Source organism: Lissotriton vulgaris, chromosome 1_2 (genome assembly GCF_964263255.1).
Source record: "Lissotriton vulgaris chromosome 1_2, aLisVul1.2, whole genome shotgun sequence".
NCBI lineage: Eukaryota > Metazoa > Chordata > Amphibia > Caudata > Salamandridae > Lissotriton > Lissotriton vulgaris.
This window is the reverse complement of record NC_141686.1, coordinates 282103489-282130390: the sequence shown is the minus strand read 5'-3', so window position 1 is coordinate 282130390 and position 26902 is coordinate 282103489. Positions and strand designations below refer to the sequence as shown.

At 50.0% G+C, this 26902-nt stretch overlaps 1 protein-coding gene across 7 annotated transcripts in view; it reads left to right on the top strand.

The window, feature by feature from the left end:
* Positions 1-26902, top strand: part of SZT2 (SZT2 subunit of KICSTOR complex) — a 1033029-nt gene that overhangs the window by 454063 nt on the left and 552064 nt on the right. For all 7 annotated transcript variants that reach the window (XM_086953216.1, XM_086953214.1, XM_086953218.1 and 4 more), the window contains 2 exons: positions 7335-7473; positions 20988-21104. In XM_086953216.1, coding sequence (XP_086809342.1) covers positions 7335-7473; positions 20988-21104 — 256 coding nt within the window. The remainder of the gene's footprint in view (positions 1-7334; positions 7474-20987; positions 21105-26902) is intronic.

Here is a 26902-nt window from a genome sequence, read left to right as displayed (position 1 = left end):
TGTGCATAGATCGCCGCCTAGTGTTGGGTCCGGATGATTGCACATTGTTGTCCTGGAAGAGTCTTCGAAGTATCACGAGATAGGTGGCTCCTCCCCTGGACTACAGTGCGCATGGGCATCGCCTCCATCCCCAGATTGTTTTTTTCCGCCATTGGGTTCGGATGTGTCTCGGTTCCCTCTGTCGGAATCGATAGTTGTTAAACTTTTCTACTCGAGACCAAAAGGTCTTTAGGCTGAGCGTCGGTATCGTTTCGTTCGGGTTTCTTGTCTGTCTCTCAGCTCCGAACTCTTGCTACCCATCCGCGTGCTCTCGGCGCGGACGGGCCTACTCTACGCTCCAGCTATGGAACGAACTTCGTTCAAGAGGTGCCCGGTGTGCACCTCCAAGTATTCACACCTCGATGTGCACCCTGTGTGCGACAAATGTTTGTCACCGGACCATGACGAAGCCAGATGTATGGCATGCTCGAAGTTCCGGTGCAAGAAAACTCTCAAGATTCGTCGGGCCGCTAGACTCCAGGCCCAGTTATCGGTTACCCCGGCGCCCCCGCCAGACAACATCTTCGAAGAATATGTTGAAGACGACGACGCCATACAGGTTTCGGACTCTAGTCCCGCGTCCGAGGGGGATGCCTACGACGCGGGTGATGAGGACTTTGACGAAGCCGGCGACGAGGTAGGGGACGACGATAGGGCCATTGCCACCGTGGGGGATAGCTCGGAGGAAGAGCATCCCCAAACAGACTCAGGGGTCAACCCCCTTCATGCGGCCCAGGTCGAGGGATCGCCTTCGGGCCTTACCCAAGACCTCGTTACTAGTCCAACAGCCCCGCCTCCGGGCCCGGTCACGGACATTTCTGAGGCGCCACTCCCGTTAACAAACACGAAAGTGAAGCCATCGGGATCCACTCCCCCGGTTTCGAAACCGAAAGTGAAAGTTGCGCCGGTGCAGAAGGCTCTGGAGGCGTCAACTTCCAAACAATTCAAGATGGCCGACTTGAAGAGCCACGCCAAAATGGCCGACCCAAAGCCCCCATGGTCGACTCCGAGGGCGAAGTCGACCGACGCGGCCGCGTCGGCGCCGAGGATGGTCGTGGTCGATGACCCGAAGACGGCTCAGAAGAAGCGTCAGGGCGATGCCGCGGCCCAGGTTCCGCCGGCGCCGGCCCTCGGGGACAAGGAACGTGAGGTGTCGGCTCCGAAGAAGGTGCCTTTCGCCGAACCGACTCCCGACTCGGGAAGATCGCTCGAGCCAGTCAAGCCCTCTCCAGCCTTAACCAAGAAGGTCGCAGAATCCCTGCAACGGCTTCGGAAGGACACTGTGGTTCCCGAACCAGGAGATGTGGCGCCGAAGCACGCGCTTAAGCCCGCGAAGGCGCAAACGCCTATCCGCTTTACCCTGCCGCCGAAGTCGACGCCGAAGGCTTTCGCTCCGAGGCATGGGGCAGGCGGGCCCTCGAAGGAGGTATCAGCGCCCAAAGCGGCATTAGTGGTGTCGAAGCCTCGGCTCCAGCCACTTGCAGAAGAAGAGCATCGGGAGGTCATCATCGACGCCAATACTGGGAAACTGTCTCTCCTCAAAAGGAAAATCACCACGGAGCCGGTGTTGGAACATTTTCGGATTCCTCTCAAGAATAAGAGGGACTCTGCGGGGACCTCGGCCCCGATAGAGCCTATGTCTCCACAAGCCTTAGAACACTCGCCAACACGTTCCAATGCAGGGGATGCTGACGATGAGGACGTCGAGTACTACTATCCGGCGTACTCGGATCCGGAGGAGGAGCATGAACCTTGGTCCGCCGTAGGCGACCCAGAGGACCCGCAGTCGGGCCAGGAACCGCAGCTTTTTGCGGCCAAGACTTCACCGACGGAGGACTCGGCAGCCTTCAACGCTTTGATTGAGAGAGCTGCTGCTAACCATGACGTCGAGCTGCACTCAGACCCTGTGGATGTGGACTTTTTGTTTGACACTTTCTCAGTGGCTGAAAAGTCAGTCAAGACACTGCCAATGCTCAAGGGAGTGCTGAAGCACGCAACGGAGGTCTTCAAGGAGCCCACCCGGGCGCGTGTCATTAACCCTCGCATTGATAAGAAATATAAGGCAGCGCCCTCGGATCCAACATACATCAAGGGACACTTGCCACTGGACTCGTTGGTTGTATCCAACGCTCGGAAGAGGGCGTACTCGCAGACCACTGGTGACGCTCCTCCCCCAGACAAAGAGTCTAAAATATTTGAGGCCTCAGGGAAACTAATTGCTGCACAGGCAGCTAATATTTGGCGAATCTCAAACACACAGGCCCTACTTGCACGCTACGATAGGGCTCATTATGACACCTTAGAATCACTACTGCAACACTTGCCTGACCAGTACAAGGAGGCAGGAGAAATGTTAATTCAGGAGGGAAAGCTCATCACAAACGCTTCCATCAAATGTGCGCTGGACGTGGCTGATACAGCCTCCAGGGCCATCAACACTAGCGTGTTGCTTAGAAGACATGCTTGGCTTAGGATATCAGGGTTCAAACCGGATATACAAACAACAATCCTGAACCAAACAGTTAATCCTGACCACCTGTTCGGCCCAGAGGTGGATGCGACACTGGAAAAAATGAAAAAAGATACAGACACTGCCAAATCTATGGGGGCCCTCCAGTCTCAGCAGTTTCGGAGTGGTTCCTTTCGCCGCTCCAATTCCAGAGGCACCTCAAGGGGTCAGGCATCGCAGTCCACACAGTATTATAAAAGTAATACCCAAACCTCATACACCAACAAAGGTAGAGGTGGCTACGGAGGCAACAACGTCAAGGGCAGGGGACGTGGAAACAACAGCTCCAGGTCCACCACCGCCAACAAGCAGTGACGTCTTGTCACTGCCCCCCGACCATACAACACCGGTCGGGGGGAGACTCCAGCAGTTCCTGCCCGCGTGGAAATCCATCACCACGGACAGGTGGGTCAAGTCTCTTATCCAGTACGGTTACTGTCTGGAACTTACTTCCACTCCACCAAACATACCCCCAAGAAGCCGTCCTATGTCCGGCGAGCACTTGCACTTGTTGCAGCAGGAAGTTCAAGTCATGCTGCAAAAAGGGGCAATAGAGCTCGTTCCATTGCAAGAAAGGGGAACAGGGGTTTACTCCCTGTATTTTCTAATCCCCAAAAAGGACGGATCCCTCAGGCCCATCCTGGACCTCAGGCCCCTCAACTGGTACATTCTCTCGGAGCACTTCCATATGCTCACGTTACAGCAGGTACTCCCTCTGCTTCAACAGGGGGACTTCCTGGCTACGCTGGATCTGAAGGATGCATATTTTCATATCCCCCTGCATCCTTCACACAGGAAGTATCTCAGATTTACGATTCAGGACCAGCATTACCAGTTCAGGGTTCTGCCGTTCGGGGTCACCACGGCGCCAAGGGTCTTTACAAAGTGCCTGGCGACTGTGGCGGCGCATCTACGACGCCAAAACGTCCACGTCTATCCTTATCTGGACGACTGGCTCATTCAGGCAAAAACAGAACAGCAGTGCGCCGACCACGTGTCGCGCACCATTCATCTCCTGCACGATCTGGGATTCTCTCTGAACTACCCAAAATCCCATCTCCAGCCCGCCCATATACGGCAGTATCTGGGTGCGACGATAGACACTCTGGCAGCCACTGCGCAGCCGAATTCAGTGAGAATCGCCAGTATCCAAACGCTGATCCAACGATTCAGACCTCAACACTCGCTTCCAGCGAAGGTGTTCATGCAGTTGATAGGCATGATGGCCTCCTGCATCTCCATTGTCCCGCACGCGAGACTACATATGCGTCCGCTTCAGGAGTGCCTAGCACGTCAGTAGACTCAGGCTCATGGGCAACTGACAGACCTAGTGTTGGTGAGCGGTCGGGCGTACAACTCTCTGCATTGGTGGAATCCACAAAACCTTTGCAAGGGCCGACCATTCCAAGAGCCTGTGCCACAGATTATCCTGACAACGGACGCTTCTCTCCAGGGATGGGGAGCGCATGTACTCCACTACACAGTGCAGGGACTATGGACACTACAGCAAAGGAAGATGCACATCAATGTGTTGGAACTGATGGCAATCTTCATGGCCTTGAAGGCGTTCAAAGTACATCTGTGCAACAAGGTCGTGTTGATCCGGACGGACAACATGACAGCCATGTACTACATTCAGAAGCAGGGGGGCACACACTCTCCACAGCTGTCTCATCTGGCTCAGAGCATGTGGAAGTGGGCCATTCAGAGGAACATCTTCCTCATGGCAGAGCATCTCCCGGGCAAGGACAACCAGATGGCGGACCTGCTCAGCAGGCACAGCCATCAAATGCACGAGTGGGAGATACATCCATCAGTACTCCAACCGTACTTCCAAAAGTGGGGTCATCCAGAGATAGACCTGTTCGCCACAAAGGAGAACGCAAAATGCCGAAGCTTCGCCGCCCGGTTCCCACACCCGCAATCACAGGGCAATGCGATGTGGATGAACTGGTCAGGCAGATTTGCATACGCTTTTCCCCCAGCACCTCTGATACCGCTGGTGGCACGCAAGCTCAGGCAGCACTCGATGACTCTCATCCTGGTTGCTCCAACGTGGGCTCGCCAACCATGGTACACCACGTTTCTGGAACTGTCCGTGGTACCGCATCAAAGGCTTCATCTCACTCCCAGCCTTCTGACGCAGAGCCATGGCAACATTCAGCAACCAGATCCGCAACAGCTCAACCTGGCGATCTGGCTCCTGAAGTCCTAGAGTTTGGCTACCTCAATCTTCCCCCCGATTGCATGGACATCATTCGGGAGGCTAGAAAGCCCACTACTAGAGCGTGTTATGCGGCTAAATGGAAGAGGTTTGTCATTTACTGTGTTAACCACCATATTGACCCGCTAGATGCTTCCATTCAAAACATCATTTGTTACTTGTTCCACCTGTATCAATGCAATTTGGCGTACTCTTCCATCCGCATTCACCTGTCTGCTATGGCAGCATACCTCCAGAATAGGCAACACCTGTCCCTTTTTAAGGTCCCTGCTATCAAGGCTTTTCTGGAAGGACTCAAAAGAGTCATTCCACCAAGGACCCCACCAGCTCCAGAATGGAACCTCAATGTGGTTCTTACAAGGCTGATGGGTCCTCCCTTTGAGCCACTGCACTCTTGTGAGCTTCAGTTTCTGACTTGGAAGGTTGCTTTCTTAGTAGCAATTACATCGCTACGGAGGGTTAGCGAGTTGCAGGCGCTCACCATCCAAGAACCTTTCTTCCAAGTCCATGCTAACAGGGTCGTGCTCCGCACTAACCCTAAATTCTTACCCAAGGTTGTATCTCAATTCCATATGAACCAGACAATTGAGTTGCCGGTGTTTTTCCAAAACCCAGAGACGCTGGCGGAGCGAATGCTCCACACCCTTGACGTTAAAAGAGCCTTGATGTACTACGTGGACAGGACAAAAGATTTTCGCAAAACCAAGCAGCTTTTCGTTGCTTTTGCCTCACACCACAAGGGAAACGCTATCTCCAAAGCTGGGATCGCTAGGTGGATCGTGAAATGCATTCAAATCTGTTACGCTAAAGCTAAACGCACTCTCACTATCCCACCAAGAGCCCACTCCACCAGGAAATTGGGGGCCTCTATGGCTTTCCTAGGTAACATTCCCTTAGAAGATATTTGTAGGGCAGCCACATGGTCTACCACACATACTTTCACTAAACATTACTGTGTAGACGTGCACTCCAAACAGCAGGCAGCTGTTGGTCAGGCTGTTCTCAAAACGCTTTTTCAGACTGCTGCAGCTGGCACGGGCGGCCGCCGCTAATGGAGGGACTGCTATGTATTCTATGCACAGATATGAATTCAGCAGCCCACATGCCTCGAACTGCAAATGCTACTTACCAGTATGCATCTGTTCTTGGCATGTAGGGCTGCTGACATTCATATCGCCCACCCTCCTCCCCGGCGCCTGTAGCAGCTGCAGCCTTCATATATGTATATGCTCACAGCATGGTCATCACTCACATACTTCACTCCATCTCTGCCAATGGCTAAAAACAATCTGGGGATGGAGGCGATGCCCATGCGCACTGTAGTCCAGGGGAGGAGCCACCTATCTCGTGATACTTCGAAGACTCTTCCAGGACAACAATGTGCAATCATCCGGACCCAACACTAGGCGGCGATCTATGCACAGATATGAATGTCAGCAGCCCTACATGCCAAGAACAGATGCATACTGGTAAGTAGCATTTGCAATCCAGGCGTATTAGTAATTTGTGGGGCGGGGGGGGCGAGTTATTTCAATTTTATTCAGCCATTCGAAATACTTGAGGAAAAATGCAACACAACTCTCTTCAAATTATATGTACTTTTTCAAAATGCTTAAATGCTACAGAATTGTCCCAACCTTATGATGCTTCAAAGTGCAAAATAATTCATTTTTTCCACAGACTTGAAATATCAGTAAGCACAATTGTGAGGTAATTGCCTATCATAAGTTAGGAACCAAAAGCTGACTGCGTGTTATGGGCGTGGTCATTAAGATTCACAAAACCTGTATTTACATCAACATAGTTTTTCTTGTTTAGGGAGGAATGGATGTTCAAGAGCTAAGTATCAATTCATGAAGTGGAGCTGACCCACCCCGAATTATTTGGCACGTTTCTACATTCTGGGTGGCAGTTGTATTAGTCCATGGAGGTTTACCCTCACGAGAGAAGGATCGATCAGCTTTGCTAAACCCTGTAGTTTTGTAACTTTTTAGGTTTGCAGCGATTTATTTTTTTGGGGGGATTTATTTTTATTTTTTGGTATGAACAGACCAGTGTGCCCACCGGATGCCACATGGTAAAACTTAAACTCACTTCATATATTGCTATGGTCACTCCTGGATTCCAACTATGTGGATGTTAAGCTAGAATCTAATGAAGTAGGACAGTAGCAGTTCACGATGAGACGCCATAGTACTTACTAGACCATACTAATAGTAATCAATTTCCTAATCCTCACTCATGCATACTGGAAGGGTCAAGTACACTATTAGAGTACATTTGTAAGGTACTTACATACCATTCAACCAGTAAACATCACATTACAATCCTGAATGCATATCACTCCTTCAATCACCAGGCCCCCTTCAGTCCCTGGTGAATGTAGAAGGTAATCTGACTTTGGATTTTACAGGGAGCAGCTGAGTGCACTTCTAACCCTGCACTGTTCTTTGTGGTGTTTCTGCTGACTGGGAGAACAGCTGTGCCTTAGTTGTGTTTTTTGTTGCTTTTATTTGCGCTAATGAATCCATTGATCTTTAATTCTACCCTTCTTCTCTCCAGGAGAAGTCATCAGCTGCTTGGACAATCATGCGTCCTTCCAGAGCTTTGACCTAAATGACCTCTATGTGGCTCTCGACATCTACATTCTCACCCTGCCTCTGGAGATAGACATTGGGAACTCCGACTTCCAGCACAACAGGTAAATGTAGATTCCGCTTTACACCCACACAACCTTGTCCGCAAAGAAGGATCTCTACCATCCAGTCACAGCTTGCCTTCTAATTTTACCCTGATCGCTGTCCAAAGTTTGTCTCATTAACTCTTCTAAGCAGTCCTTTGCTAATAACTTTACTTAAAGCCTGTGGCATCAACCTTTCATCCACACCATTCTCTAAATGCCAAAAAGCACAAGCTGCCCCGTATCGTCCTATCAAACCACTCCTATTTTGCTTTGTATCCTTATCCTCCGTTTATGCCTAGATCCCACTTGAAATGGCACATATCCAGGGTCACCCATGTTTTTTTCCAAACAAACCTTTAATTTCTGGTCAGATCACCAGTGCCTTTTCTCTGAGGCATTGACCCACATTCCTCTTACTGATGTACATTTTCATTCTATGAACTGTACGACATCGAACATCCCCAGAACTGTACATACTAGTACTACTCGTTTTTACCCCACCATAATAATGGGGTGTCTGGCCATGAAACTGGAGGGATGAACTCCCATCACTCAGCTCTTCCTCAAAAAGATTGTGTGCATATTTCTTTTAGATTCCCTGCCATTCTACTTAGCGTTTCTGAGGCATAACTCTTAACCAATACATGTCCCCTTAATTGCAACACCTTCCCCATTGGCTTCCTTAGTTCACCCTAAGGCCAAAGATCTAAAGTGTCAAAAATGTGGATAATGCTCTTCACATTTCTGAAGCTGACCTCCAACAACCTTCTCTTCAGTGGTAGTGAGCTCTGCACCCCATGCCTTTGCACTATGTTTTCCTAATAAAAAGTAATTAAATAGTAATATAGCAGTTCACCATTCAGTCTGTTGGCCCTACTGGTGAACATAGCAAACTACAATGGCTCTGTCAGGAAGCGCCAATCTATTGTTGGTAAGCCCAAATCATTGGAATAAATGGAGACTTATATTTACTTAAAGAGTCCAGTAAAATGAATTAGCGCGCGCAAACAAGCAAGAGCAAGTATCCGAACACCCTAGCAAGAATGGAAGACTCAGAAATACTGGCAAAATATTTTGTATTTGAATTTTCAACATTTCATCAGACAATATCAACATACATATGGTCAGGCTGTCCAAGTAAAACTGAATAAAATATTATCTGAAAGAGACACATTAGTGATGGATTCCTTACCATAGATTCCTTACCTTAGAATATCCCCAGGCGTCAGACTGGATCCGGAAATTTTTGCATAGCAATATCCCTGCACGCCAGCAGGCGTCGTCCGCGGCTCCGCGTCAGTCGTCGGCGTCGTTAGCGCCGGAATGACGTCGGAGTACTTAGACGCCACCCATGCGCGCTGACGTCAGTTCTTCTTTTTTCCGCGCCAGCTAGCGCAGATCCGGAGAAGCTCTACCCATTAGTCTTTTTTGACTAAACTTTTTGATCTTTTTGATAATTTCTCTACTCGAGTCTTCGACTACAACGGTGCCGGTAGGGGTGCCTGGGTTTAAACCCTGTTCCAAGTGCGACCGACTGATGTCGGTTACCGACCTCCATCGCCGGTGCCTCAAGTGTTTAGGCCTAGACCACGACGACCGCACCTGCTCCGACTGCCGGGCCCTGACTTCTAAAGCTAGGCAGGAGCGGTCCCACAAGCGACGAACTCCGGCAGTCGGCCCGCGCCGTTCCAGGATCGGTCCCACAGGAGGTCGAGGGACCGGTCGCGGCTTCAGAGCCCTGTCCACTCCGCGAATGGACATCGGTCGTCCGGATCCAAGTCCTCAGGTAAGAGGCATGAGAGGTCGTTCCTCCGACCCACCCCGACGCTCACGCGATGCCTTCGGGGGTTCGGGTGACACCACCCACGTGGCTCCGATGGAGTCACGGACCTCGCCACCTGCCCCACACCTTCGGGTCCCTGGGCATGACGCCACGCCTGAGGAGATCGAGCGGTACCTCATGGCCATAAACTCTCTCCCTCCTCAGCCGGGTTCCGTGGCGCCTCCGGGCCCAACGGCCCTGGCTGGAGGGCCTAGCGGGTCGGGTGCTTCGGCTCAGACGCCGCCGGGTGCTTCGGCCCCGGCGCCGCAGGCGTCTTTGGTCCCTCCCTGGTCGACCTCACCGGCGCCGGCCCTGCGGGTTTCGCCTCCAGGGCCTGCTGTGGGCGCCGTCCCCGATCCTACTCTCGGTCCGGTTCCGGCGCCGCCACCTACGGCATTCGGAGATTTCTATTTCCATGAACTGGCCCCATCTGTTGACCATTAACTACAGGAGATGGGTGACGAGGGTGATTGGGAGGGGTCTGAGGACACTCTGGCATGGGAGTGCCGGTCTCAACTGGACTGGACATATGAGCTTGGGGAGGCCAGTGGACTTGACTCTTCGTCAGAGACTGGATTTGTTCCCCTCCGACCGTGGCTACGGAGGAGGGGGCTGCTTATAGTATAGTGTTGACGCGGGCGGCCAAGGCCTTAAACCCTGAGCTCCCTGTCGCGGCGGTGATGACTAATCTCCTCACTGAGGTCCTTAAACCGCAGGCAAGCTCAAATGAGCCTCTGCTGCCGTTTAATGAGGCCTTGTGTGACGTTCTTGTGGGCACTTGGTCCAAGCCCGCCACAGGTCCGCCTATGGATAGGAAGGCGCTGGAATGGATCATCTCCTTCCTCGACGGAAGAACACAGAGAGTCCGCCTACCACCGTACAAGTCAGAGGCCACCGAAGTCATCTGCGGCGTCCCCCAAGGATCCTCGCTGAGCCCCACCCTCTTCAACGTCTACATGAGCCCCCTCGCGGCCATCGCACGCCAACACAACCTCAGCATAATCTCCTACGCCGACGACACCCAGCTGATCCTCTCCCTGACCAACGACCCCGCTGCCGCCAGAGCCAACCTGCACGAAGGGATGAAAGAGGTAGCCGAGTGGATGACGACCAGCCGCCTGAAACTGAACTCGGACAAGACGGAGGTCCTCATCCTGGGCTCTTCACCCTCCGCCTGGGACGACTCCTGGTGGCCTCCCGCCCTGGGCACCGCACCCAAACCGACAGACCATGCACGCAACCTGGGCTTCATCCTGGACTCCTCCCTCTCCATGACCAGGCAAGTCAACAACGTCTCCTCGGCGTGCTTCAACATCCTACGCATGCTACGGAAGATCTTCTGGTGGATCCCCACCGGGACCAGGAAGACCGTCACCCAGGCCCTCGTCAGTAGCCGACTGGACTACGGCAACGCCCTCTACGCCGGTACCACCGCCAAGCTCCAGAAGAGACTCCAGCGGATCCAGAACGCCTCAGCCAGACTCATCCTCGACATCCCATGAACCAGCCACATCTCCGGACATCTGAGAGACCTTCACTGGCTCCCCGTCAACAAAAGAATCACCTTCCGCCTCCACACCCACGCACACAAAGCCCTACACGACCAAGGCCCAAGCTACCTCAACAGCCGAATCAACTTCTACGCTCCCAAACGCCACCTCCGATCAGCCAACCACGCCCTCGCCGCCGTCCCCCGCATCCGAAGAGCGACTACAGGAGGAAGGTCCTTCTCCTACCTGGCCGCCAAGACCTGGAACTCCCTCCCGACCGATCTGCGCCTGACCCAAGACCACCTCTCCTTCAGGAAGAAGCTGAAGACCTGGCTGTTCGAGCAGTAGCGGCACCCCCCCACCCCCAGCGCCTTGAGACCCTACGGGTATGTAGTGCGCTCTATAAATGTCAGTGATTGATTGACGCTACAGCCCGGCCCCGGGCGACCCTTGCTTTTTGTCCACCCATCCCACCCCCGAGAACCTGGTCATCCAAGCCTCCACTTCCCAGACCGCATTCCCGACGGCTCTGCCCGATCGGGAATCCAAGAGGTATGAACAGTTCGGGAAGAAGTTGTTCTTGTCCCTGAGTTTGGGACTGCGGTCAGTCAATACCGCATGCCTCTTGGGCCGCTACACCCACACCCTGTGGGACACGGTCGCGGACGTGCTGCCACAATGTCCGGAGGAGGCCCAGGCAAAACTCGCCCAAGCCCTTGTGGAGGGTCATGATGCAGCGCGGTTTCTATCCGGTGTGGGCTGGATACCACAGACTCACTGGGCAGGGCGATAGCAACGACGGTGGCGGTTCGACGTCACGCCTGGTTGAGGTCCACCAACTTTTCGGCCGATGTCCAGGCCACTTTTCTGGACATGCCGTTCGATGGCCGTCGTCTCTTTGGCGACAAGGCAGACCATGCGCTTGAGCGTTTTAAGGACTCCAGGGCTACGGCCAAGTCCTTGGGCCTCTCAGCCCCACGCCAGCAAACTGGTGCCTTTCGCGGCCACGGAAGGGGTGCCCCCACACGTGCTGCAAGCCTCACGCCGCAGAATGTTCAACAGCGCGGTGGCGGCTGTGGAATCCGCCGTAGCGGCTGTCGGGGACAACGGCGAGGCCAGTCCACACCTTCCCCCGCAGCACCTGCCTCAAAACCCTCCTAGTCCGTGCTTTCAGGCCCATGTGACGCCAGTGGGGGGGGCAGGGTTCGCCATCACCTCTTTCACTGGCACACTGTCACGTCGGACAGGTGGGTGCTGCTACTCCCTCCCCTTCGAGGCGACCCCTCAAGCCATGCCACCGCAATTCCACCGCGTGTCGGGGGATCACTTGCAACTTCTGCAAGAGGAAGTCACGGCCCTCTTGCCAAGGGGGCCATCGAGCGCGTTCCTTGGCCGGAAGTAGGGTGTGGTTGTTACTCTCACTACTTTCTGGTACCCAAGAAGGGCAAAGGGGGCCTATGCCCTATCTTGGATCTACGGAACGTCAACAGCTTCCTCCTAAAGGAGAAATTCAAGATGCTGACTCTGGCTCAGGTCTTAGCTGCCCTGGACCCTGGAGACTGGATGGTAGCGTTGGACTTGCAGGACGCTTATTTTCACATCCCCGTCCTGCCGGCCCACCGGCGTTACCTCCGGTTCACGGTAGGCCACTTGCTCCCCTTCGGCCTTACCAGCGCTCCACGGGTCTTCACGAAAGTGATGGCAGTGGTCGCAGCCCATCTGCGCAGGTTAGGGGTATCAGTCTTCCCCTACCTCGACGACTGGTTGTTGAAGGCGGGCTCGCCCCAGACAGTCGTCAGCCACCTCCAGACTACGGCCGATCTCCTGCACCTGCTGGGGTTCTCCATCAACGTGCCGAAGTCACACATGTGTCCCTCTCAGAAGCTTCTCTTCATCGGAGCGGTTCTGGACTCGGCGCAGTTTCGGGTTTATCCTCCCGAACAGCGGGTTCGGGATATTCAGGCTCTGATTCCGATCTTTCAGCCTTTATCCCGAGTCTCGGTCAGGTTGATGCTGCGGCTTCTGGGGCTGATGGCCTCCTGCATCCTTCTGGTGCATCAAGCCCGGTGGCGGATGCGGGCTCTGTAGTGGGACCTGAAGTTTCAGTGCGCCCAGCATCAGGGCAACTTTTCCGACCATGTCTTGATCTCGGAGGGCACTGCAAGACAGTTGCAGTGGTGACTCACGGACCGCGATTGGGTCAGTGGCAGATCCCTCTCCCTACCCCACCCGGAGCACGTAGTTGTGACGGACGCGTCCCTCCTGGGCTGGGGGGCCACATGGGAGAGGCGGAGATCAGAGGTCTCTGGTCTCCTGCGGAGTCCCAGCTCCAGATCAACCTTCTGGAGCTGCGGGCGATCCGACTTGCACTGAAGACATTCCTCCCCTCTGTCCGAGGGAGTGTAGTGCAGGTGTTTACGGACAACGCCACCGCCATGTGGTACTGCAACAAACAGGGCGGGTGGGGCCGTGGACCCTATGCCAGGAGGCTCTGCGCCTCTGGCAGTGGCTGGAACATCAGGGCGTGACCCTGGTGGTTCAACACCTGGCAGGTTCCCTGAACGCCAGGGCGGACGAACTCAGCCGTCGGTGCATGATGGATCACGAATGGCGTCTGAACTCGGACGTGGCGCAAGGCCTCTTTCAGCAGTGGGGAGAGCCTTGGTTAGATCTATTCGCAACAGAAGAGAACGCGCAATGTCATCACTTCTACGAGTTGAAATTTCCAAGGCGGCACTCGCTCTGAGACGCTTTTCGACGTGAGTGGAGTTGTGGTCTATTGTACGCCTTTCCGCCTATACCACTTCTGCCCAGAGTGCTGAAGAAGATCAGGCGCGACCGGGGCCTAGGTTATCCTTGTGGCTCCGGACTGGGCACGAAGATACTGGTATCCCGAGCTATTCAGCATGCCAGTCGATCCCCCGATTCGTCTGCCTCTTCGGGAGGACCTTCTGTCGCAGCAGCATGGGACGGTCCTCCACCCGAACCTGTCCAGTCTCCACCTACAAGCTTGGAGATTGAGCGGCGACAGTTGAGGCCATTTGACTTGCCTCCCGAAGTCTGTAATGTCATTCTGGCAGCCAGGCGTCCCTCCACAAAGTCAGTATACGCCTGCAGGTGGAACAGATTTGTGGCATGGTGCACAGCAAATGCTGTGGATACACTCTCTGCACCACTTTCTGAGGTTCTCCTCTTCCTTCTTTCTCTTGCCCAGCATGGCTCTGCTCTGGGCACTATCAAGGGCTACCTTTCTGCCCTTTCCGCCTTCTTAAGGCTGCCTGACCAGCCTTCCTTGTTCAAGTCCCCGATTGTACATAGGTTGTTGAAGGGCATCACACACACGTTTCCTCCTGTTCCTTTTGTGATGCCCCAGTGGGACTTCAATCTTGTACTTACATTCCTAATGTGTGCTCCCTTTGAGCCGCTCCATAACTGTCCTCTCCGTCTTCTTACCTTGAAGACTGCTTTCCTGGTTGCCATCACCTCTGCCAGGAGAGTGAGTGAGCTCCAGGCTCTTTCTTCTACACCTCCTTTCCTCTCTGTTCATCCGGACAAGGTTGTGTTGCGGACGAGACCCTCTTTTGTGCCCAAGGTTGTCACGGCCTTCCACATCGGGCAGTCCATTACCTTGCCCACCTTCTTTCCGCCTCAGCATCCCTCGAAAGAGGAAGAGAGGCTCCACCGTCTGGACCGAAAACGTGCGCGGTCTTACTATCTGGATCGCACACGCCAGTTTCGGGTGGATGACAAACTCTTTGTTGGTTACGTGGGCGCTAAGAAGGGAAAGGCGGTGCACAAGCGAACCATCTCGCTGTGGAGCATCTTGTGTATCCAGGAGTGTTACTCCTTGGCTAAGAAGGAACCCCCTGTTGGACTAAGGGCTCATTCCACTCAGGCCACGGCGTCTACCACTGCCCTGGGCCGAGGAGTGCCCTTTCAGGTCATTTACCAGGCAGCTACGTGGGCCTCGCTGCACACGTTTATAAGACACTATTGCCTGGACAGCCAGGTCCGGAGGGATGGCTTCTTTGGCTGTTCTGTCCTTCAGGACTTTCTGGTGTGATTATTGCTTCGCAGACCCACCACCGGGGTTGGTATTGCTGGGATATCTATTCTAAGGTAAGGAATCTATAACTAACGTGTCTCTTTCAGATGCACAAGTTACTACTTGTGTAACGATATATCTGTAAGAGACATTAGTTAGTGATAGATTCCTTACCGACCCACCCATCCTCCCCGTTCTGCGAACCGATATCTAGGGTTAAGGTCATCCCCTTTCAGGGCCCTAGTTTCATGGCACCAGTGTTGGTTCTATCATGGCTCTGCGTATCTGGTGCAGAAAAGCTGTGTATCAGAACTGACGTTAGCGCGCATGGGCGGCGTCTAAGTACTCCAACGTCATTCCGGCGCTAACGACGACGGACGCGGAGCCGTGGACGACGCCTGCTGGCGCGCAGGGGTATTGCTACGCAAAAACTCACGGATCCAGTCTGACGCCTGGGGATATTCTAAGGTAAGGAATCTATCACTAACTAATATTCCTTACAGATATATCGTTACACAAGTAGTAACTTGTGCGATACGTGTTTCAAAGTGACATAAGTGCTCGGTGCTGTGATAAGGTGTATATATACAAATATGAGGCTATATACAAGAATATACAATTTCAAAAATGTTTGTAGCCCCAAGTGAGGAAGGGAGGTGTGCCCACCTTTGTCTCCCCCACCTGAGGGGTGGGGTTGGCATAGGTGAAGCACAACTCTCAGTTCCCGCCATCTTGCAGATAGGGGAACCGAGCCAACCAGAGTGAGGCATACGCTCCCCTCCCACTGGAGGGGGCTTAATAGGGGGTGTACTCACCCCAAGGAAGGGACCCATTGGATCCAACCTATACCTACCTGTAACACTCCTAAATCTAGTATTTAAGGTCACTAGAAACCTTGTCTCCTCAGACAAGAACCAACCAAGAAGGAGAGAAGAAGGACCAAAGAGCCGTACTGGAACTAAGAAGAGGAGGACGCCCACTGGCCTGTACCCACCTCGAACCTACTCCAGCAAAATCTTGGTGTGTCCTGCAGCCAGCAACCTCAAGAACCCTGAGGACCTTTCCTGCCTTCCACAAGAAGGACTTTATCTCCCGTGAGCACTGGATTTGCTCACCAACAGTCTCCAGCCAAAACTGTGAGTCTGCACCCGACCGCCACGGCCCGAGTTATAGTGGCTGAACACCACAAGGAGGTCTCCCCGGCGATCCTGAGATGAGATCTGATGATCTCTGACCTGCCTTGAAAGTCCAAACGAAGCCTGCAGCCTCTTTCTTGAGGATCCCCCTGACCGCGACCAGAGCTGGTAAGAAAACCTGTCGCCTAAAGACACCCCTGTACCCGAAGTCCCACAGCCTTAGGTGGCCCAACCGACGGTGTCCCAGCACCCCCAGGCATCCCAAAGTACCTCTCCAATGGTGGTCACCTTCAGAAGAACTTCGCCCATGAGCCTGCAGTCTTTGTTGCTACTGGAGAATCCCCATTGAACACAACCGGGCACCCAACACCAAAACAGCACCCATCCGCCCCTGCGCCGCTGCAGGTGTACTTTGGGTGCTAACTCGGATCCCTCTTTGCCCTGAGCCTAACGCCTGGAGCTTTGCTCCCACAACCCTGTGGCCTGCTCGTGAGCTGCCACCAACCGAAGGCCCCCTATCCCCCATTGGATAACATTGGGCCTCAGCACCCTGCCGCCCTAATGCTGTTGATTTGAGAGTGCATCCATGACCCTTGGGGAAGTCTGGTTCTAACTCCAGAATACCAACTCCCACAACAAAGAACTTACCTGTTAATCAATAGCTTAATGTTTCCCCATAGGATTACACTGAATGTTTTTCCTTGAAAAATGTTTTGTATGGAGTTGGTTTTTGTATTGAACTTTAAGAAAACTGCAAAGAGCAAAACATTGCTTACTTACCTTTTCTCTCGGAAATGTCCCAGTGTGAAATCTAGGTGTATCACTCTAAGTAGAAAAAGTAATCCAGAAAGTAATCTGAAAAGTAGTTCCTAGTAATCTAACAGTAATTTCCACTGTATTGAAAGCATTTACAAACCTGTAACAGTCATTTTCATCCAGCTAGTCTCTATTGTTCAACCTGCCTTGAAAATTATCAAATGCACTTACCTGTGCCAGGCTTGCTTAGTTCAAGGGAATAAATACAACTAAATAATATTTTTATACAATCAAATTGGTCTGAGTTCAGTCTTTGAGTGTGTGACATCATTTGCTGATTGAGTGTGTACAACAAATGCTTAACACTACCCTCGGATAAAGCCTTACTGCTCGCACACACTACCACAAATAGAGAGGAAGGTGCTATCTACTTCTGCCTCTGCCTACGTTGAGGGTTCCACTGGACTCTGTCCACACTATACCTCCTTTTGGTGTAGTATATACAGAGCCAGTTTCCTACAAATGTCACCTAAGGACACGTAGGAACATTATAAACATGGAAATGTCACACATAAGCTAAATGAAAACTTGCCGGCTATGCAGTGGCCTCAAAGTCTGGTCAGCTGAGCGCCATGAGCAGTTAAATTTTTCTAACTACAGTCAAACAGGCACTGTTTACTTTCTCTTTAACTGCGTTTTATTTTCCCTGTTCAGACTGTGTTACTCGTCACCAAAGAAGTTATTTCCATATTTTATTGGTGGGAAGTCGCACTCCCGTATATGCGATATCTGAGCGCTCCATTATTGTGGTATGTTTTTTGATATTGTTTTGCCTGCAGTATAGATGCCAACATTTTGCAAGTGCAAAGAGGGAGGTTCTGGCAAAAAATCAGGGTGATTTATTTCCCTGTGACAGAAAAAGACTTCCCCTATCCAGTCTCAGCACCCTGACTACCAGGGTTCCTTTCAAACCCTAAGGTAACCCCCACCTGCCATAGGTTTTTATCCCTGGAAGGGCAATCCCATCATTAAAGTATAGTGCAGGATCTCCCTTACCAGTTTTAATTCTTCCATGCACACCCCACCTCTTCATGAACCACCTTCATCAAACGGCATACTCTTAAAAGATCTTTCGCCAAAATGACCCTTTGGGGGACCTGTAGGGCATTGCAGCGCCAGCACGACAAGGAGCACCATCCTTAGCTGAGGCATGACATCCCCTAGGGAATGTGTGAGGGCACCATAAACAGTCCTACGCCTGTCCCTATTCAGTACTCTGCCCCAGGCGCACTCCATCTTTTGAGAGCGTGTCTCCCTCTCTATCCTTTTCAGGAACACTAGCCCCTTGTTGAAAATGTACTTGGTCTCATAACCTCATGCATTCTTGTGCTACCACATTATTAAGGTAACTTAAGAGGTGCCCAAGTTGACCATGGCTATAGCACAAGCGAACCTCTGACGCGGGTGCAGATCTTCCAGTCAGTACATCTTTATCTGCACTAGTTGATAAATCCCTCCCGGCTATATATTGGTCACACATTGAGCCCCTCGCAGATACAGGCTACCGTTGTCCGACTCCTGCTTGCTGGACTGAGGTGCTCATTGACCCTACACTGCTGGACAGCGTGGACAGTTGTTTCCATGTAGTGGGTAGCCATATTGTCATCTTTGCTTGCAAATTGCTAAACACCAGGCATACAGCGACAGGCCGTTTGCCCGGACTGTGCTGCATAATGTTGTTGGGTAACTGGCACTGCTGAATCCTGCCTCCCAGGGAGGTAGTGCTTTGGTACTCCTTCATTAGTTAAGGGATCTGTAAAGAAGATGTATCCATCAGAAGAAAAAGTTACTTAACTTTTTCAACACTATATTGATAACCTCACTTCCTCTTGAGGAGTTAAAATTGTGACTAATAAGATCTCAAGGTGTGCGATCAGTCATTGTTTTCTCGGTTTGTCTCACACACACTGCTATAGGGTGCTGAAAAAGTTTCAGAAACTGATGTCAGGGCACTGATTGGCTCCTAATAGGCTCTAGTGTTGCTATGTCCCGAGAATGAGTCATGACTGGGACTGTGTCCATGGTGCCAACAGGTGAGGGAAACCTTTAGCGGCCCCTTTAGGGTAAAACTTTAAAACAAATGTGGTGGTGCCTAACGGACACCAGACAGACCTTAAGGGACTCCGTACATATTGCCCCATTCCCCAGATAGCTGCTTCATCTGAAGCCACTGGACTGAGAGACAAAGGAGTCACTTTGGGAGCATGCAGCCTACGTAGAGCTGCATGTGTTCAGGGCACATTGTGACTCTATTAACCTAGGTAACCAATCTGAGAAGTGTGTGAACGCAGCTGGTAAAAGACAATTAAGGTAGATATTAAAAGACAATTAAGGTTTTCTTTTTCCTGTTTCTGATTGAGTGATTTGGGTTAAAGTTTTGCACCTTTTCCTTTTCCCTACACCGCTTTCCCTACATTAACTATAAACTGCATGATTCCTGGAATACCCTCACCAAACCTCCTCCAGCCATATTTTCGGTTGGCTACTTACATCTGGGACAGTGCTAATAACTGTCTGTCAACCACAGCGCTAGCAATGTCCGGCCTCAGGCCACTCTTCTACTGGCATTTGGAATCCCCAGTAGCTCAATTTAGGTGATCAGAGTACCAAAACCTTTTCACCTGAGGCTGTGGAGGGAAGACATAGAGGATACCGTTGTCCCAGCAGATCCACACACCCCCAACTGACATAAAAACATTACCCAGCAAGATGCTTAAAGCTAAACCTTTGTTTTCCTCTGAAGTGAAATGGTCTAAAAGGAATACCCCCTTAAGTAAAGCAATAATGAGTACAGCTACCCGGTGGTGCTTCCGTTTGTGAGGATCAAAAATGGTTTGTGTCAGCACTGCAAATAATAAGCCTGGATAGCCTTCTTGGGTTACAAAGTTGAGCCCTCTGCATGATGGATACAGAGCCTTATTCTGTGGGTTGTGAGTCTTTTGCATTGCTGTTCTAGCATGAGATCCGGCTCCTCCACAGTCTTTTGGACTGAGGAATATGGTGCTTTTCTTGGTTGAATCATATGTGGAAGAGTTCTGGCAGCACTGAAGCTGTCCTAATCAAAGTACAATAATTTGTCGCACTGAATAGTCATCCACCCCAAATCACAGATGTTTGTCATTTCTGAATAGCCACACTCACGAAAGCACAAATATTTGTCAGTATTGAAGGGGCATCTTCAATGCCCCAAGATTTGTCAGCACTGAAAAGTGATCTACACCAAAGCAAAGACGTTGACCATCATTGGAGATTCAACCTCCACAATGCAGATATTTGTCAACACCGAAGATCCATCCTCTGCAATGCACAGACGTATCGCAGCACTAAAGGCCATCATCAATGAACAGAGATTTGCTAGCATTCAGGATCCATCCTGATCAGTGCACAGAGATTGTTCAACCCACCCATCTGGTACAGACCCTGCCGCAGTCTAAACACATCTTTTGTGGCACAGACCAGCCTAAGAGATGCCAGCAACTGCTACACATTGGCCATGAAAGACCGTCCCGACTGGCATTTTTGTCTACTCTGTGAGGGCAGTGGTGGATCCATGGAAATCAGTGGCTGATATTTGCTGGGTGGCCACTTGGTCTTCACTACATACCGTTGTTCGATATTACTGTTGGCTCAGGCGATGAGTGATGGATACTTCACAAGGGCCCTGCTACATCATTTCCTTAGTTAATCATTACTATTCAGTCCCACCTTCAAGAGGGCATTGCTTAAGGATATTATTCATATTTCTGATGGGTATTGTATCTATCTTCTCATAGGCTCCCCTTCGGACAGTCATTCTTAAAAAAATCCAAAGATTTACAACTGTTGCTTTTTTGTTGTATAATCTGCAGTCTTTAACCCCCTTTGTTGCCTCTCTGCATGTCTCGGTTGAACAGAAAAAAATATAAGGATCTAACATCAACACACCAGTGAGTACCGTACACAGATAGGTGTGGTAACATTTGAGAGCCACATGGTAGCACTGGCAATCAACTGCTGATTTTTTTTCTTCTGGATCCAGTCTATTGTCTGGAGAAGAACCATAAGGTGAGGATTGTGCTGAAGGTATAGTATCCACCTAAAATATTGTTACTAAAGGTAATTAACTTTTTATATTGGGCTAACAAAAGAACTACCAGGATTACATTTTACTGTTGTTATCAAGAGAACACTTTCTTCTCCAAAATTATACTTCTGGTAATGACTTATGTTGCTGTCTCTTGTAGGTACGCATCAGAAAGCAGCGCCTCCTTCACCCGCTCACCAGGACAGTCTTCCTCATTCCGCTCAGATGAGGAAACGGTGCCAGCACTAGATCGATTTCCATCCTCTAGTGATGAAAGGTGAGACAATATTCAGGCAGCGGTGACCTTTAACATTGACCTTGTCAGAGATGCACTCCATTTTGACCTAACACACCATTCTGAGTAAACAGACATTTTTCTTCATTTGCTCAGATGCATTCGCGAACCTTCTTGTAATTGCCACTGTTAGCTGTCTGATGACTAGTTTGCTATTATTTGAATCCAATTTATTCTTTTGGATATTTGACAATAAGTGACCGAAAGAAGCGAAGATGCTGAAAATAGACATGAGCTCATGCGACTCCACTTCCCTTTAAATTTGGGAAAATCTTTAAACCCTTATTCCAGGAAAGTCCACCTTACATCCACGAGTGCCAGATCAATTATGCAGTTCTGCATACCTCCATATATTTGAACAAAATATGAATCATTTATACATTCAGTGGATAGCCTAAAAATATTTTTTATAACTGGCCTGCTATCAACATAAAACCATCCCTTCATTACTGTAGGATCAAGAGTCTACCGAGTGGTGAAAGCTTACTTTTTATCATTTCGTAAATTTAAATAAAATATCACAGCCAATTTGTGTGGCAAATGAGCCACAGCTAAGGGAACGTTTATAGCCACCCAACTAGATTTGTGTTATCACTGGTTTCAGGAGCTAACCCCAAAAAATATAACCAGTTGTTTCAGGTGTGACTGTGTGTAGCAGAAAGGCCAGCAGCCCGTCTAAGGAAATTAAACCAAATCCCTGTAGTCACCAAACAATTTAATTGGTTAATGCTTGTGCTTGCAGATAGAATGTCTTTTGAAACAAGCTGTCTAATCCCACAAAGTCCTTAAGACCCAGAAGTATTCAGGTTAGTGTATTATTGTGTACCTCATTCCAGATCTCGCTCTCCATCCATTACTTAGCACCCTTTCCAGAGCATATTTCCTCTGTAGCTGATGCATAGCTTTGTGGGCTATTCCTTCAATTATACTTAGCATGTCTAAATTCAATACACATAAATACGGCATAATTGTATACGATTACAAAGATGTAAATTCTACACCGTTGGATGGAAAATGAGGCATTCTAAGATATGATATTTGTAGGTTTGTGAACGTCCATTGTTACGAGTACTTGTATAGAATGCTAATCACCAATGGGGGTGCCTAGGTGCTAAGTAGGTGGCAAACAAGTGTCTCCCCATTAGGTTAGACAAAGAACCATTTTTCCACCTTTTGAGGAACTGGGGAAGTAAATAGGAAGGGCTGATGTGAGGGAGGACATTCCATGCTTTGTACGAGAGATGAGAGAAGTCTTGACCTCTAGTTGTGGCTTTGTGGATGCAGGGTATGCTTGCCATTGAGAGTTCGGCTGAGCAGAGGTGTCTGGGAATCTGGCAGAAATCTATGTGGCTGTTCATATATACAGGGCCAGTGTTATATGTGTGGGTGAGCAGCTTGAATTGGGCGTGTTTGTGAATATGGAGCGATTGCAGTTCTCTGAGGTGTGGGGTCGGGGTGATGTGTGTGCAGCTGTGTAAGTTGAGTATGAGTCTTGATGCTGCATTTTGTATGGTCAGGAACCGATTTACCAGCTTCTTAGTGATTCCTGCCTAGAGTGGGTTGCCATAGCTGTGTCTGATGGTGATCAAGGCCCGTGTAACCATTTCCCTGTGATTCTCAGGAAGCTATTTGAAGATCTTTTGTAGCATCCTAAGGATGTGATGCAGGTGGAGGTCACTAAGTTTACTTTTGCTGTCATATCGAGCTTATCATTCATGATAATTCCCACATTTCTTGGGTTGATGATGGGGGTGGATGAGAGTCCGAGGCAAGTAAGCCTCCAGGTGGAGTCCCAGGAGGATGCTTTCTTTCTGATGATCCCGTCTTTAGTTGTGTCCGTGTTTAGTTTGAGGCAGTTGGTTTTCATCCATGAGGTTACAGGGGTCATGCATGTGGCAAAGTTGCTTTTCGTGGTGTGGGAGTCTTGTCAGACAGGGAGAGTATCAGTTGGGTATCGTTAGTGTAGGAGAGTATGTTGATGCTTCATAATCTGTAGTGGTCCGCTAGTGGAGTAATTTTGTTCTTTGATTTGTTGGTGGTAATAACTCAGGGCTGTCTTGTATGTCTTTGTCGCTTTCTAGGTGGTTTGTTCTGTATTTACTTTCTAGTTGCTTGAAGTGCTGTTTTGTTGCATGGAGTTCCAACTGAAATACTTCTGTATTATTCTTTGTACATTTTATTTACTGGGAGTTAGGCTTTCTGCGCATTTTGTGATCCATTCGTCCAGGTTTTTGTTATTGCTGTACAGGGTGTTGGTGAAGGTTTGTTGATTCAGGTGCAGACTGTCTACCCATTTAGGGTCCTGGATGCTGCTCCTGCTGTGTTTGGTCATGTCTGTGATGGTGGGCCTTGTTAGGCGAGGGGTGCTGATACAGCATTGGATGATGGCATGGTCGGTCCAGATGAGCGTTGTGTTTGCTGTGCTTTCGATGTTCTTGAAAGTGGTGAAGACAGGGGTGATGGTATGCCCGACAGAGTTTGTGGGTCTGGTGACCTGTTGTGACAGTCCCTGGTTATCTAGGCTCTTGAGTAGTCCGGTGGTGTTGGAGTCGCTCTTGTCTTCAAGGTGGAATTAGAAGTCTACTAGTAGAATGGAGTCGATGGTGAAGGGGGTGATAAAGACGGCTATTTTGTTGGCAAAAGTGACTCTAAGTCCCTGAGGTCAGTGGATGAGGGTTCCGGTTAGAGTGTATATTGCTGACGTTTTTATTATGAAATGCAGGTGCTCCATATAGGGGGCTGCGGTTTCTGTTGTAGTAGTGCAGTTGAAGGCGTCTTTCAATTTGATTGTGATTCTTCCTCCTGGTCTGTGTTGGCGGTCTCTGTGCGAGTCTGTATCCCGCTGGGATAGCCTTGGCGATGACAGGTGCTGATTAATAGGTCAGCCATGTTTCCATAAGGAAGAGGTGGTCTGAAGCGCTGTTATGTAGGACGTTCTAGATTTCTATGGTGTGTTTGCTGAACAAGTGTTTAGGAGAATGCATGAAAATTTACCTTGGGGTGCAAGTTTGTGGGTGGGTTTGGAAAATGTGCTGTTGGTGAGAGGTGCAGGCGTGGTGGGTGTTGTTGCAGGTGAAGTGGCAGTGGGTGCAGGCAAAGGTTTCTTCTGTGCAACACAGTGCAGTCCGGTAGCAGTAAGTGGATGGACTCCTCAGGTTCAGAGACCAGAGAAGTTCTGTGGAGTTGTGTGTGGGGGCGGAAGGGGCAGGGTTTGTGGTGCTGGACCAGAAATGGTAGGGCACAGACAGGCTTGCCTTTGGCAGACCGGCAGCACAGCCACCATTAAGTAGTCCCTGGGAAGGAGGCAGAGAGGTCAGGGAGGGTTAGGTGTGGCTTAATTTGAGCGCCGGAAGGATCAGTGGTCTGGGAGAAACAGGCAGGACGAGGGGAATGGAGGGACGGTTGCATGGGGCCAGGAAAACAGAGCGCGGTGGAAGCAGAGAGTCATCAAGAGAGCCAAAATGCATGAAAAGGGGAGAAACGGCACAGAAGTACAGGAGAATGAGAATGGTTAGAAAGTGTAAAAGAAGAGCAAAGAGATACAAAAGAAAGTGTGAGGAAATGAAGAGGCACAAAAGGTAGTGTGCAGAAAGGGCAAAGGGGCACACAAAAAAGCAAAAAATAGCAAAATGTCTAAAGAAAAATCGAGAAAAGAGCAAAATGACAGAATGAAAGCGTAAGAAAAGAGCATCATGGCAATAGCAATTCTCATCTTGTTAATCAGAGGTACTTCCAAACAATTCCCATGAAGTCTAAAAGTGCATTTAGGGCATTGCCTAGTTAAAACAACCGCTGAAGCAAAGTAATAAAGAAAATATGACAGGTCTTTATGCTCTTTTTAAAATCAAATTAAAGATGATGTGAGGAAATTTTCTTTGAAGAAATATTTAAGAGAATGGCTACTCAATTCGCATTTGCCTAATGTGGATAGTTTTTAGAAGGCACTTCTAGAAAGCATTTTCTAGGTCCTCCAAGAAGACGGGATTTTAATGATTTAGTAGGAAATTATGTATTTGCTACGTACAGGCTTAGGCTTCAAACAAATACTTTAGGGAGTTGAGACCTTCCTCAAGAATCCTTAAAACTATTTAAAGCTGTATGGCTCATTACCATTTAAAGTAAATATCTCCCATTACATTGCTTATAAATGACAATAGGTTTCAAATATATCTGAGGTTCTTACTATCAAGAGCTCATTTGTAGGAACCCAGGAAACCTAAGTAAAGGTTTTTCTTTATCAGACCTCCCAGGGAAGAGTTAATTTAGGACCCTTACATTTTGAAATCACCAATCTCTAGGGTCTATGTAGAAGGCCTTCATAGCTGTGTGTAGCAGGTTTGACTCAGTGCATGGAACATTAATCCCTTCTCCCACAAGGTTTGATGTCTGTGGCCACCGTCATAGCAGAATGGTATTCACTAGGCTGCTCGAGAGTACTGAGCACAGAAACAAAGGCAAGGAGGCAGTGAGGCAGTGAGCCCCTAAGGAAGCAGGAAAGCATTTCCAAAGCATGACTCCTAATGGTGCCACAGAAAGAAGAAGCTCTAGTTTGCACCCTAGAAGCCAACACACCATCATTTGCCTTCTGCAACCCTCCTCAAAGATCAAGCACTGGTAATTCAAACACACTCTATCCATTGCACCAAAGATCTGCAGGGTGCTGATAGCACCCTAATAAATTTCAGTGCTGAGGACCAATGAGGAAACATTTGATCCCCAGGATTAAAATGTAAGCACCTCGTCTCTGCACGGGAGGATTTGGAGCAGCAGCAAACACCCCAGTTGCCTGTGCCTCTAATGGCTGCCAAGCAGAACACAGAGCCCTTCAAATGCATTATCTGTGCATAGGATGTACATACTAGCACAGACTCTCAAGCAGTATCCAGGTGTCTGTAACCTGATATAAGCTACCAGGGCAGTGTGTCTCAATATCATGAGTGTGCTGCAGCTGTGAAGCATCACCCGTAGATCCGGAAGCATGCACCCTGGCAGCAGGATCGAGATAACTGCACCTCGGCGCCAGTCCTCAACTCTGCATAGCTTCAAAGCAACATATACTTCTTGCAGTATGGCAACTGCTCACGCGAAGACAAAAGAGGTACGGTGTCTGGGGTGGCAAGTTGGCCACCTGGTGAGTACTCCGAGTGGTGGGGAGGTGGGGGGTATACCTCCTTTCGGAAGTAGGACTCTCACACACCCAGCAAGCTAGGTGTCATGCCCGTGTCGACGGGCACCCATAAAGGGGCTCTTTATCGGAGATCTTTTGTTCCTTGCTGTATAGGTGCCGTGGGTGTGAGGGGCCTGGTAAGATGTAGATGTGGTGTGTGGGTTGAAACAGGTAAGGGAATCCTCTATAATTATTTTTATTCTGGAGAGGTCACAACCTGATTAAAAAGTAAAAAGAAGGAGGGCGACTACTTTGTTCTGACAAAAAATACGCTCTACCCCTTAGTGGTCAACATGTTTCTCGCCTATAAAATGTCTCTAATAGATCAGTTGGCGATTCCTCAGGACCTAGTGACTAAATAAAAACTATCTACAGTGTGTGGTGTGGTTCTACATACCACTTCTTCTCGGGGTAGGATGTTGCCCCGGAGAAAAGCAGACAACCTCTTAAGGATTCAAGTGCTGCTAAATCATACCGCAGCGGAGTACATGGACACTTAACGTAGTGTCGCTGCTCCTGCTCAGAGCAGTCCGGCTCATCTACCCACTCTGCTGCATCAGGAAGGACACGCAACACTGCTTCCCAGACTCTGATTGCTGCAGGCAGCTGCCAA